The sequence below is a fragment of the Hippocampus comes genome, unplaced genomic scaffold (genome assembly GCF_001891065.2).
Source record: "Hippocampus comes isolate QL1 unplaced genomic scaffold, H_comes_QL1_v1.1 scaffold35, whole genome shotgun sequence".
NCBI lineage: Eukaryota > Metazoa > Chordata > Actinopteri > Syngnathiformes > Syngnathidae > Hippocampus > Hippocampus comes.
In genome coordinates, this window is record NW_017805279.1 from 730952 (window position 1) to 744690 (window position 13739).

At 43.1% G+C, this 13739-nt stretch overlaps 1 protein-coding gene across 4 annotated transcripts in view; it reads left to right on the forward strand.

Moving 5' to 3' along the window:
* Positions 1 to 13739, forward strand: part of rbms3 (RNA binding motif, single stranded interacting protein) — a 231199-nt gene that overhangs the window by 209208 nt on the left and 8252 nt on the right. For all 4 annotated transcript variants that reach the window (XM_019870862.1, XM_019870861.1, XM_019870860.1 and 1 more), the window contains 2 exons: positions 2399 to 2449; positions 11781 to 11891. In XM_019870862.1, coding sequence (XP_019726421.1) covers positions 2399 to 2449; positions 11781 to 11891 — 162 coding nt within the window. The remainder of the gene's footprint in view (positions 1 to 2398; positions 2450 to 11780; positions 11892 to 13739) is intronic.

Here is a 13739-nt window from a genome sequence, read left to right on the forward strand (position 1 = left end):
GCGTGTTAACGGTTTTCTGTCAGCCCACATTTCACGCAGCGGCGTTAGCAAAATCTAAACATCAAGCGTCGTCACTACTTTGTCCTCCTTGCTCAAGACACTATCGCTTAACATTTGTTCTGCTTGGTATGCACAGACAGACAAGAATACTGCCACAGAGAGAGGAGGATGAAGGATAGGTGGAAGACCAGGAGCGATAGATGGAAACAAAGGAAAGTCGGGCCGGTAGTGGTGTCGGCGGCAATGGCGTCGGCTCAAGTGGTAGAAGTCGTGTTGCTGAAGGTTGCGGCGCCCGACTTTGCGGCTCACTTGATTAAAACCCGTCAAGGGTCTGCGCGTGGAAGGGTGGGGAGGAGGGGAGAGGATAAAAGTGGGCCAGGGCGCGTCTGTAATCCGCCATCGGAAGGCTTCCCAAATTGATTTATCAAAAACAATGGCCGGGCTTTTGAGGAATATTAATCCTTGCAGCAGCTCCGCCACCTAGCCAGTAATTCTGCCCTTCAGCCAGTCACGGCGGGAAGGTGAGTCCTTCATCTTCTGAGAAACGAGACGGAAAGAAAAGACAAAGTCATTTCAAGCTGCCACATGCACCAGACAAAATGAATGTTTCTTGGCTTTGTCGTGATCATTTTCAATGGGACACAAATGTCCGTAGACCTCTCTATCTAGCTATCTAACTAGCTATCTAACTTTCTAGCTAGCTACCTATCTAACTAGCTATCTAACTTTCTAGCTAGCTAGCTAGCCAACTAACTATCCAGCTAGCTAGGCGTTGAGTTAGCATTCACATTTTGTTTAGATTGTTTCGCACAAAACAGTTCCGGAAAAATGCGTTCATTTGGGGAATAATTCTGTTGTGTTCCCGACAAATGTGCTGCGTGCCCCCCATCTGTGACACATGCGTTCATCCATGTGATATAAGAGTTTATTTTTCCTTCCCTTTAAATCCAAGCACTGTATCAGCGACATGTTGCCACCGGCATTGTAATTTTAGTTTTCTCCATCAATCCTTTGAACAGCAAACAATACTGTATAATCTCCTCCTCTCCCTGAAGCGCCTCAATTTCTGACACGAAATTTTGTTTTCCGACTTGGGTTTCCGACTCGCTGCCACAGTCCTCGTAAGGAGCTATTACACAAGCAGGTTCATTGATAAGCATTTTCATTCATATGCTGCTTTTGGTAGCACTTAAGTGGCGTGCATTTCCGGAAGGCGGATTTATAAAAGGGAGATTGCGTGCAAGCGCAAGACCTGATATTTCTTCTATCCATCCACTTGGTCTATCAAGGTGAACTGTAGCCTATTTTAGCTGACTTTGAGCAAAAAGCGATGTACACCCTGGACTGGTTGTCAGTCAGTCACATTTTGACAAACACTGATTGCACACCTATGACAATTTAGAGTACCAAAAAATATTCAAATGGGGAATCCTTTTTATTTTTCACGTTTCTTTTTTAACTCTTTCTGTGACAGCAGTTACTACAGTGGACATTGTATCGTGTTATCAGGTTACAGGGTGCATGAAAGGGTTAATGTCACACTCACTGTAGCTGTAAGTCAACGTCGAAATATTTTGGTTACTTTTGTACCATTTTCCTGTCGATGTATCTCTGTTTTTTTTTTTTTTTTTTGTGACATTATCGTCCTAAATATGCCAATATTTTCATTGCGGGATGAACTCTGTCCGTCTTCGGCGAAGCCGGGGGAGAGCAAACACTGCCTGTCTAAACAAATAGATTTGGCTTAATTTTGTTGAGCATCATGCTTGTTTAGATGCGCGTCCAAATCACGAGTTTGGGTTGACTCAGAGGATTTATTGCTCTTAGAGCAGATTATTCTTTGTTTGTCTTGGTTGAATCAAATCATTTTAGCAGGATCAGTGGCCAGTCTGTGTGTTTGTCTGCTCCAAGCTGTCTAATTCTCTCCAGCGCGCAAAAAAAAAAAAAATTGCTTTGCTCCTCCATTCTTCCTAACTGTCAGAGCCCGTACATAATATTGGTGACAGTGCATGTTTGTGTTGCTTGGTATCCCTTTGACTCTTTGGCCACAAAAGAAGAAAATCCTGCTTTCCATCCTCACCCTCGCCGACTGCTCTCCACCTCTGAGACGTGCCGTGACTTCATTTGGAATTAATGGCATTATTATAAGAGAGAAAGGCTCTAATTAATGGAGTCTTTGAGCAAGTTGTACCGTTCATAATAATGAGGTACATTTTCTCAAGACCTCAGGTACTTTTTGCGAGTCATTTAAACTTGGTGAAGTTAAGCCATTTCATCCACGTTTAAATTCCACCCCCCAGAGGATTTGTGGATGTCAGTTTAGGCGGAACGTCAAAAAGGAAATGACGTATATAATGTCATTGTGTCATTCTAAACGCTCATGGTTTTTTTCCTCCAGGTCCAGAGTACATCATGGATGCCTCATCAACAATACGTTATGCAACCTACAGTAAGTCTTCAACCATTTATTTTCATTCAACATGCCTCCGTGAAAAGGCTGGATCTATTTCCAGTTTTTTGTGATGGCTTTGGAAAATATGGCGGATCACCATTTGGGTTTTGCTCTCTAAAACAGAAAAGATGTCCTCGAATAGTCTTGGTTATGGTGACAATAATAAGACATCAGTGTTCAAGGCTTTTTGGGTTGAGCAATTTAATTGATCCTAGCGGCATAACTGTTCTTGTTTAGCTCCATAAAATGTTTTAAATCCTTCTGCCAGAGGCTTTGCTTGGGGCTTTTTGTGCCCCCCTAAAGCACATCGAGTGCACTTTGTTCTCACTCTTCTTTCAGTTCATTCATTGAATGGGAGTGGGAAATCAGTAATAGCGGCACGTTTGATTCCTTAATATCCTCTTAACTCCGTCACAGAAAATGATTACCATAATAGATGCCTTAGTTAAAGGCTGCTACAGCGCAACATGGAGCAGTATCCAAGGAAATGGTCCTCTGAGGGGCTGGCCGATACTCAACTTCTACCTGAGTCACCCCTCTTTGGAGTTCCTCGGTTTTTAAGTACAGATGCAAACAATCACACTTCAGGGGGCGCCCATCGCGGCAGTAAACTTTTAGCAGCGCGAACAGGAACTGTCACGCGGCTCATATTCACTGCGGTCTTTTCTCAAGGCCGTGGTGCAGGATCGTTTGCAGTCAACATCTCTGAAGGCAAATTGGACAACACATTTGTTGAGCTTTCAATCACACTCTTTTGGTATTTTCGTAGACGGGTGCCGTAAAAAACAAAATGGACGATGGTGCCATTGATGAAATGTGTCGATAGAATTTAATGTTAGCAAAGAGTGAGAGAAAATGGGCCGCCGGGTCCGGCGCAAACTCCATGAGTGCTTTCAAGCAGTCGCGTGATGCTGCCCGCTGTGGTCATTTACCACTCAGACCGATCCTTCTCACTGCCACTCCCGCTGTGGGACAGCGAACATGTAATCTGGGCGCAGCGGGTCACCAAACAGGCCAACACACTCTCAGCAGCCGCTGCCCTCCAATCCACTCTCGCCCTGCCTTCAATGCGCATGAACTCCTGACTTCTTTGTCTGAACTCACTCTGCCTCCGCTGCGTCTCGGTGTCTCGCATCATACTCCACTGTTTGGGGCAATTATTGTGGTCAGCGGAAAGCTATTGTTGCAAAAAGGGCTTGTTTTCGAACACCGTATTGCCACTTACATGACCCAAATCAAGGACAAACCTTAAGTGGGTCAAAATCACTTTAAGGTGCACTTGAGGCTTCCCTATTTCACCCCCAATATATCTGAACCTGATCTTCATTGTCGTAAGATGTGATGCTGTTTGAAATGAAAACGTTATACTTTTTTTTTTTTTTCAAAGAAATAATGTACATGCAAACAGCAAAATTAGCATGTTAGCATTTTTATGAGGACGTGGTGGACCCTGTTTTAGCGACATGATTCAGTTAGCAAGCGAACTGCGTTTTTGAATTTCGGAAATGTTTTATATCAATCGATATATCGCGATGAGTACGCATTTAAAGACCATGCGCGATTTAAAATGATCAACATTTTTCTGACATGTGACAGACCAAACCAGTCACTTAATACGATTTAATGAATGTTGGCACATTTTCAGCACTTTCGAATTGAATTAATGTCCTGGTTTTTATTAAAGGGTTGGAAACTAAAACTTTTGTTAAAAAAAATCCAATTTGTCGATGACCCGACAAAATAATCGACCGATTAATCGATAATTAAAATAATAGTTACTTGCAGCCTTGATGTATATATGCTCGTTTCAGATATTGAGAGTATTGAATGAAATTAAATCTTAATGTAATCTTGATTCTTTCAATAAATCTTTTGCGTCCAACTTGAGACTCAAAAAGATGTCAAACATTCAACGACATAACCCAAGTAAATTCTCGGTCAGTGGTCCTCAACCGTCGTCACCCTGCGACCCGCATCTTCCTATTGTTGCGAAAGTAGCGACTCATGAAAACTCACTAAAGATGTTAAGAAGAATAACATATTTTTTGTGTTTAAAAGTAGCCTCTGAAAATATGTGTGCAACATTTCATAACGCAGTTTCAAACGAGTTTGACATACCATCAAGACAGAAGTGGAGCTGCACCGTCTTTGTTTCCATCGTAGCTCGTGACTACAGCACAAGTAAAGAACTATTCCTGAAGCCTATCCGATATCCTTGGTTTTATGTACCAACCCGGTACGCCTCAGCGCTGTTCTGAAAAAAAAAATCAGAACACAAATACATGTCTTCTTTTTACCAAGCTGTCTGCGACCTACATAAACTAGGTCTTACAACCCGACCCACCAGTTGAGAATCACTGTGAGCTAATACTTCCTTCTACTTGAACAAGCTTGTTTGCAAATTGTATGTGTCTCTCCAAATACAATTGCAATGCGATTTCTTAGAAATTAGCAAAAAAAAAAAAATTTTTTTTAAAAGCCTCTATCGATGATGTCGTTGTTTTTATTGTTGTGTTGCTGCCATACCGTATGCGTGACTCCCAGCATGCCAATTATCCCCATCCAGCCTGTTTGACTGTCTTGTTGTCCATCTTCCAACAACATGTCATGAGACCTCTTGAAATTGTTGGCACGTTGCATCGGTGCATCTTCACAGTTTTGTGCCAGCCATGTGTCCGTATCTGTCCCCATGGCCACTCCCCCATTGTGTTTCGCTGATTTAGCCGACACCAAACGGCTGCTAGGCTCCAACTCTGGCTATCACAAACCATCAGTGCATGATAGCTACCAAGCTGTCTCGCTTTATGGCCCGGGCTTACAGTATGCTTGCTCCCAGCCCCCGCTGAACCGTGAAAGGCCTCCTTACACACGCAGGCTGCTTGCCAGCATCTCATTGAATTGCAGCAAATTAGCCAAACATTCAAGTTTCAAGGGCTCACGGGCCTCCTCAAAGAATTTTCTCCTTACTTATGAGGCAGACGTGCAAACCGGTATTCTCCTCAGCTGCAATGTTCAAAACCCTTCAATGTGCTTCCTGTTCGGCTATTTCAAATTTCCAATGTTTTCCTTTAATCATTACGAATAAATACATAACTCAGGAAGGAAAGGTAATTCATTAATAACCTTGCTAATTAGCTGCTCCAAGGGTTGTATTGTTTTGTTTTTTGTCACAAAGTGACACAAATTATCAATTTTTTTGGGTTCTTTGCACGACTACTGATCTTTTTGTTGTTGTTGTTGTTTTGATCCATGAAAGTACAGCAAAATCGCTCTTCCATACAGATAAGCAGTCACACACACTCAAATTCTCACGCTTCCAAAGAGCAAAGCGTAGCCGTCGCGCCAACCAAGCGCAGTATTGCTGTCTTTCCCCATGACTTAGCCAGACCCCCCCCCTTTTTTTTTCTTTTAACCTCCTCCCCTTCACTAAAAAGCATTTGTGCTAAGAATGTGTATTTGCTGGAGTGCATCGACCCTTACATGCCGTAGGTGAAGTATTGAATTCCTCTCTGTTGCGCCCCAGCCAGTTCTCAGTGCCAGTTAGGCGCTTGCTGGGGCCTTTTAGAATCGGACCGTAACTATCTGCCCTAATCAGACAGCAGAGTGGCGGAGGGGGGTTGGCATCAGTGCTTGACATTAAAAACGCACTGCGGATATAGAGGGAGGAACGTTGTCAGTCTCATGGATTTGACTACTGAGGCCGAATTTGAGACAGTTGCCCTTTCTCCTCCTCCCCCGATCACTCTTTGCCTACCTCTGCTGTCTTTCACTCTGCTTCGTTGTCATCGTCATTGCTATTGCGAGTGCAGCTATTGCCCTGCTGCAATCCAAACATCTTACATCACAACTGCGTGTAAAAAACTTTGCCGGTCCGCTTCATTTTTCCTCCCTGTTCTGAAAACTGCATAAAATCAATTTTGTTTGTTGTTGTGCAACTTTACTGGCTTCCAGAAGTGTTTTTTTTTTTTTTTTTTCTGCAAACAAAGCTGTGCTGGAGAGACGACAGTATGTCTCCTCGCTGGCCAGGGAACACCTCAGGATGCCCTGCAGATGTGCTGGAGCGAAGTGGCTGGGGAGAGAAAAGACCTCCTGCAAACATGTGACAAATAGCGTTACATGCTTCAGCGAGCACCTTGATCCTGACAAACACACGCCGCTATGCGTCCATCCAAATTGAATGTTCTCCTCAGTAAGAGGGCTCTGATAATTACCTCATTACCTCGAGTACTTTGCTTAGATTAATGGAATGTATTCCAACACAAACTATCGCAACAAAGCGATTGCTTACAACTGTCATATGTCACCGTAATTGGACTCGTAGCCCAGCAAGTCGATTACGTTCCAATTGACAATTTTGAACAAGAGCGAAAACACGGAATTGAAATTCAACCCCGCGTCGTTCGTCAGAGGTATTGCCCGTGACGGACGAACAAATGAATCGACGGGTGGTGATGGATCCATTACATCTTTCGTTTTCATTTCTTCTGTTGAGGGCAAATACTGAGACGGGCGTCAAACATCCTCGGCGGACGAGCTAAATCCTTTGTCGCCGTGTCGCGTCGTGCGACACCCCTCCTCCACCGCGTCTTATTCGCGGTCATTATTCAGATTTTCCCCCGTAAACTCCTCTAATGTTGACACTTGGGCTTAAAATCCTTCAGATGTGAATCGCTTCCTCTTTCGGGGCAGTCGGCTTCTTAGATTTCGCTTCCAACGTGGGTGTCGGAGGTGACACGAATGGAATTTTGTGCATATGTTGTAGATTTATCATAACACATTTTTAAAAGGCAAAAAGTATGAATGCAACAATTCCATTTTATCTCCACCATTTTGCAATTTTGCTGAATATGAAGCAATCGAAAACAAATCACCGTTCATTTGTCTCACACAGCCTTGTCGGTCACATTCAAAATCCAAAACATAGCTTACAAAGGATTATAAAATACATCATTAGCTCCAAAGAGACATTTATTAACCGGCTCATTTGTCACGCTTGATTATGCAAAATGCAATTAGGAGCTACTCGTGGAAATATCTCCAATGCTAAAACTCTTTTCGATATCATCCAGTGTTGATCAATTCTTCGGGGGAAAAAAAAAGTTGTGTTGGGATTTTTGCCATTTTCCGACGTGGTCTGGTTCCGCTTTGCCAACACCAGTGCTATTTTGACGCCCAAAAGTCAAGAGACAAGCCGAACACTCATGAAGTTGCTCATCATTTAAAAAGCTAGGAGATATTTTCCAAAACATGATTAAACCCGCATTTAGAAATAATTGTTCATTGTGTACAGATTCATAATGTTTTTTTTTTATTTTATTTTTTTTAATTTACTTTTATTTGTCAAACCAGTTCAAACTGAGCCAATGATTTTTTTTTTTAATCTGATAAAATAAGTAAAGGCAAACAATGTGTAAGTCTGGTTAAATAGTTGTTTTTTTTTTTTTTTAAAGCTCAATCAAATTGAATTTACAGCGTTTTGGAAAACATTTTGAGGTGTGCTGTACTCTCCCAAAATAAGTGAAGGTCTCACATAATGTCATGATTGACCGTAGATAATCTTTTATTATCTTTATATTTTTTCCACCCAAAAAAAAAAAAGCACAGTAATATCCTGATGAAGAGGAATTATAGACAGTGATGTTATATTTGAGAAATGTAATAACAGGCCAGGCGTTATTTATTTACCATATTTTCCAACAGACATTTTGGAGTTTGATCTACGGTATGCTGCAGACCACTTACTAATCACTCGTGAACTATTTGATGTTTTAAAAAAAAAAAAAAAAAAAAAAAAAACCTCTCTTTCTCGACTCAGTCAGTCCAGGTATTTGGAAATAAGTTCAGTGTGTCTCCTACTACGTCGGTAGTCGCAGAACAGCCATAGTGCTCTATTTGCTCCGAGGGGGATTCATGCTGCGGATTAGAGTGAAAAGCCCCCCCACACGCTGGCTCCTTTTTCGGGACTTACATGAATAGAAATGTGCCTCAGGGTGGATTCTCTGTCCGCAGTCAGCAGACAAAAGGTGGTTATGAGTGTTTTTTTTTTTTTTTTTACACGGCATGAATAAAACACACAGGATGTGGATGGACTCACACACGTGCGCAGATCATGTACACCAATACAAAACGCTCACACCTGCGCTGTGGTCAGCGATGAAGCGCTCTCGCTAATTGTGTGTCATAATGCGGCGGGTGCTAGTTTGTTCGGCGAATACTAACCTTTCGGGGAAGCAACTTTTTGCAAAGTATTTGCAAATCAAATCCCCCCTGCGGGTCTGTTTTTGATCTTATTTCTGTCTGAATACTCGCGTCCAGCGTGAGATTCTCTTGTGTCTTCAGGCGGTTGAACTCGGGAGGATGGGGGGCGAGGAAATGATCACCAGGCAAGCATGATGTCAGTGAACATTTGAAGCGATGATAGAGTAGATACGCCTAAGGCGTCGTGTTGGATGTGTTCACCTGCGGCAAAGGAGCAGAAAGATCAAAATTATTGGAAATGTCGGAATGCTCACCTCCAGCATTTTAGATCAAATCGGATCAGGTACCAATGGAGAACAGGAGATATTTTCCTCTCCTCCGCATTTTCTGCAGTTGTATTTCTATTTATATCCTACACCGCATAAACTTTAGGAATGTTTTGCATATGTCGCTTTTATAGCACTTGTCGTACAAATTTCGTTGAATGAACTCCAGTTCAGATTGTTGACACATTTTTAAAGGTCCCATGCCAGTATTTTGATGTTTTTTTCTTTTGTCTTAAATATCCTTTCATCGTGTTTGTCAGATACTTCGGGTTGGAAATTTCCACAAAGCTCATTTTTCCCCAATCTGTTTTAGTTGCTCTCAAATGACAAGGGCTTCGGCACACAGCTTGACCCGAATGTGTGTCAAAAATACACCTGTGTTTCCAAACCTAAAGTGGCGTGCGTGAGTGCTTTTCACAAGGTGTAGATATGATGCTCATAAAATTTATAGGAGTGTCAAACTCATTTTTGGCGCCGGCCACATTTAGTTTAGTTAGGAATAATTGTTGATTTAACTATGCAAGTTACTATCATGAGGGGTTCGATAACAAGAAAATGCTTAGAATATATTTATTACCTGCGAAAATGTAAAAATTTGGTCGACATTTTAGAAAGGATGATGGAAGTTGACATATTTGAGCTGCTTTGGCGGGCCACATAAAATGATGTGGTGGGCCAGATCTGGCCCCCTGAGCCTTGAGTTTGACACCAGTGTCATAAATGAATCAGTCAGGCTAAACACCTGCTGTGTTTGTGACATTTATCCGCTCTATCGAGCGTGCGGTGACTGAGTGCGCAAACCGTCTGATAATGATCAGCGATCCGTCAGTCATTGAAGGCGCTTTTCGCTAGTAATTGGCGGCCATTAAAAAAAATAATCATAATAGACTGCCGGTTGTAACGTTTCTTATTTACTGTCCATTGTTTCTGATGGTGGTGTGTCTTTAATTTTCTTTTATCGTCTGTCGGCTGAGGGGCATAAAACCACGCGCACGCACGCACACACACACATACGCGCGCAAGCTAACACCCCCGCCCGTCTCGCCCTCTCTTTCTCTCTCGCTCAGACACTCGTTCTCACAAACACGGAAAATCGAAATCACAAATCGGCTTAACTCTCCCCGACACGTCTGTGAATTAAGCCCTTCCGTTTGCTCTCCCCTTTTCCCATTATGAAGGCATTGTCAGCGGCTGAATCGGTTACAGGTGCTACTTCCTTTCCGTCCTCCCCTCCCCTCTGCCTTCCTCTTCCTCTCTCACCTTCCCTGCTGCTCTTCTCTAACTTCTCTCTACCTCCCTCTCTCTGACTCTCTATTTTCTCTCGCTCTGCTTTCTTGTGCGTTCTGACATCCGGCCACTCACCCTATAATCATTGGTGTAAAAATCGAAACAAGTCAACAGGAAGAGAGCGATTTGATTATTTTTTTCTTTTTTTGCACCATGAAAATATACAATTGTGACAGGCTTTGTCTGCTGACATTTTTTTTTTTAAATCACACACACACAAAGTGAAGGGAGACCCAAGCTCAGCTGTCGAAAATACCTTGAAGGGTTTATGTATGAGCATCAGCATTTGGGAAGTGGTACTCTCGTTGACAGGGAAAGGAAGCGCAACGCTTTTCCCTTGTGCTCCTTGGCACTGTAAAAGCTTCCGGCATTCGCATCCAGCCATTAGGGAAAACCTGCCGAGCATTGCACCAAGGGGAATGGAACTGAGGAGGAAAAAAAAAAAAAAGCTTCTTAGCAATCAATGAGCCACAGCGGCTAGTATTATTTATGCACCAGCAGCACATCCTGACCCTTTTGATGGAGAGAAGATAGCTGAGTGTATTGATTGCTAAAACAGTGCCAATCTCCGTGTTCTATTGGTAATTAATGACTTGTCTTTTTTTTTTAATCCCTGTCAGTATCAACCTTATACTGGATGACACCTGCCTTAGTCCCCAACACCTTTTTTCCCCTTGATTTCTTATCTTCACTGCATTGCTTATCTCTTTTCCTAACACCATCTTGTTCCTCTGCTTTATCATTCCTTTCAGTTTCTCACACTTCTATCCCCTTTGCAAGAACAACATCCTTTGGTACTTGGTTACTCCGTTGCGACCTCGATGCTGTTAATCCGTAAATGGGCAAAACAAGTGTGGGCTTAGAGTGCGGCCCTGTGGGGAGCCAGGATCTCAGAAGGTCTCAAATTTAAAACGCTTACATTTCCATTGAAAGATCGAAACCCGAACAACCAAACGATGAACATGCTACATGCACGTAACAAACACAAACTACACTAAGAGACACTGATCAGAGAGTACACAGCTGACAAGACACTGATCAGAGTCAACCATGTGATAAGACATTGATCAGAGAGGCAACCACGTGATGAGACACTGATCAGAGTTAAGCACCTGATGAGACGCAAGGGAAGGTGCTGGGTGGGGCATCTAGCCAATCAGCTGACAGGATAAAGCCACTCGTGCTGTCATTGGTCGATGTCGGCGCCGGGAACCAATCATGCGTACAGCCATGTACAAAACCTCTGAGTCATTCTGCATTTTTTTCTGAATATAGGACTTTGGAGGAAAAAAAAAACAGCGATGTAGTGAAGCACGATATAGCGAGGGATCACTGTATCTCGTTTTCTTTATAAGGAACAAAAAACAAAACATAACTGGAAACCCAGAGCGACCTCCTACAAAAGCACAAAAACACATTTTTGGCATGGAGTAAACTGGCCAATGTTGAAGATCTAATTTAATGCGTATAAGTCGTTGGACTGAACATGATGTGCTTGGCTTTGTGTATCGATCCAGGGTGCAGTGATCACGCCAGCCATGGACCACACTATGTCCATGCAGCCTGCCAGCATGATGGGTCCCCTCACCCAGCAGATGAACCATCTGTCCCTGGGCACCACCGGAAGTGTGAGTAACCCTTGCAATTGACCGGACAAAACAAGTCTTTGAGGTCTCTGGTAGCATGAGCATGTTTGAGGGCTTCAAAAAGGATTCTGCTTCATTGTAAACGCTACATACCATCGGGTCAGTTTTGATTTATTTATTTTAAATTTGATTTGAGACGTTTATTTGTGGAGATGTTTATTTGTGCACGGCAAAAAAAAACACAAAAGGTCATACGATATCACCCCCATTGCTTTTCTCACTCGGGCATACGCGCGCTTGCGCTCGCTGCCTTGAAATCAAGAACCACCTCCATTCCCGGATCTTTGGTGGCTTAAAGTTGTCACCAGTCTTCCCTTGCGTTAACCCTCACGCCCGAAGGCGCAGCTTTGCTCTGCCTTCAGATTTTAGTCACAATGTGGGTGTGCGCATGGTTGAAACAGCGGTGCCGTACACCGACGCGTTTGCCGCTTGAGCCATCGGTGACTGCGACGCCATGTCGGTCCTGTCATGAATGACCAAGCGTCACATAATCTGCCCCAGATGTGCTGACAGCCAGGATTAGACATCCTGTAGGCTAATCTGTGATGATGGCTTTTGATGTCGGATGATTTGTTTGAGTAGAACAAGAAAGTAGGGTAGAGGCGGTGGGTTTTTTTTTTGTTTTTTTTACATTTGTGGGCTTTTTTTTTGCTAGTTTCTTTGCTCCACCACTTTCTCTCTGCTTAGGTTTTACTGGGCCCACATGATGTGTACGTGTATCATTTACTCCACTGATGAGCCCCAAACAACATTTGCTAGTCGTGTTTTGGACCTGCCACGCGTGGACAACTTTTCACAGTTTCACTGGTTGAGATCGACTCCTAAAAGTAAAGTGGACTTAACATCGCAAGATCCTCAGAACGGATTCCTCAAGTGCATACGTGTGTGGTTGGGGGGGGTCGTTTTGAACACCCTCCTTCTGGTCACATGATTTACTAAAAAAAAAAAAAAAAAAAGTAAAACCAGAAGAACTGATTAAAATTACAAAATCTAAGCAGAAATTTAAGTACCAAAGTACAAAATAATGATGCATTTTACTGTCGATTGGATATTATAATTTTTATATGTATACTGTATAAGGTATCACATGATAAGCTGGAGTAACCGCTGTCCCTGAAAGGGTTAAATGCGGAAATGAGATGCATGACAACACAAATCTTCTGGCAGGTCAAATCTGCGGATCAACTCGAATCCCGGTTTGACCTTGAATGTTCCATTTTAAGGCAAGAACTGCTCGTTCAATTCTCTGGAACATGAAGTGGTGCGAACCAAACCAGGGTTTACCATTGAACTCTTGCCCTTGGTGTGGGACTGTGGCTTGACTGTGAAGATCCTCAAAAGGCAGCGCCACACCTCAAAAATACTCGTGGCCGCTCCCCAAACGCTGCCCGCGTATGGTTGTGGCTTTCCTCCTCCCATCAAGAAAAGAACGCGATGTTCCGAGTTTGGTGAGCGTCGCTTTCCGAGAAATCGCTTCTGTTGACATTCATCTTGCACGTTTGGCCTGTTGTGACGGCGAGGCAAGGAAAAACTTCACCTTGTCCTGAGGACGTGTGACTCAGCGCTTGTGTATTGGTCACTGCTTTGGAATGTACCGTATTTTCCACACTAAAAGGCACACTGGATCATGAGGCGCATCTTCAATGAATGGCCTATTTTGTCCTTTTTTTTTCATCCACTGGGAGCACCGGATTATAAGACGCAATCTACAATGCATCCACTCGATGGAGCTACGCTCAAGGAAATGCCAACAGAACGATCAGATGTCAGTAAAACTTGTTTAATAAAGCAGCGACACAGTTCACTTAACCAACAGCAAGTTATAACATT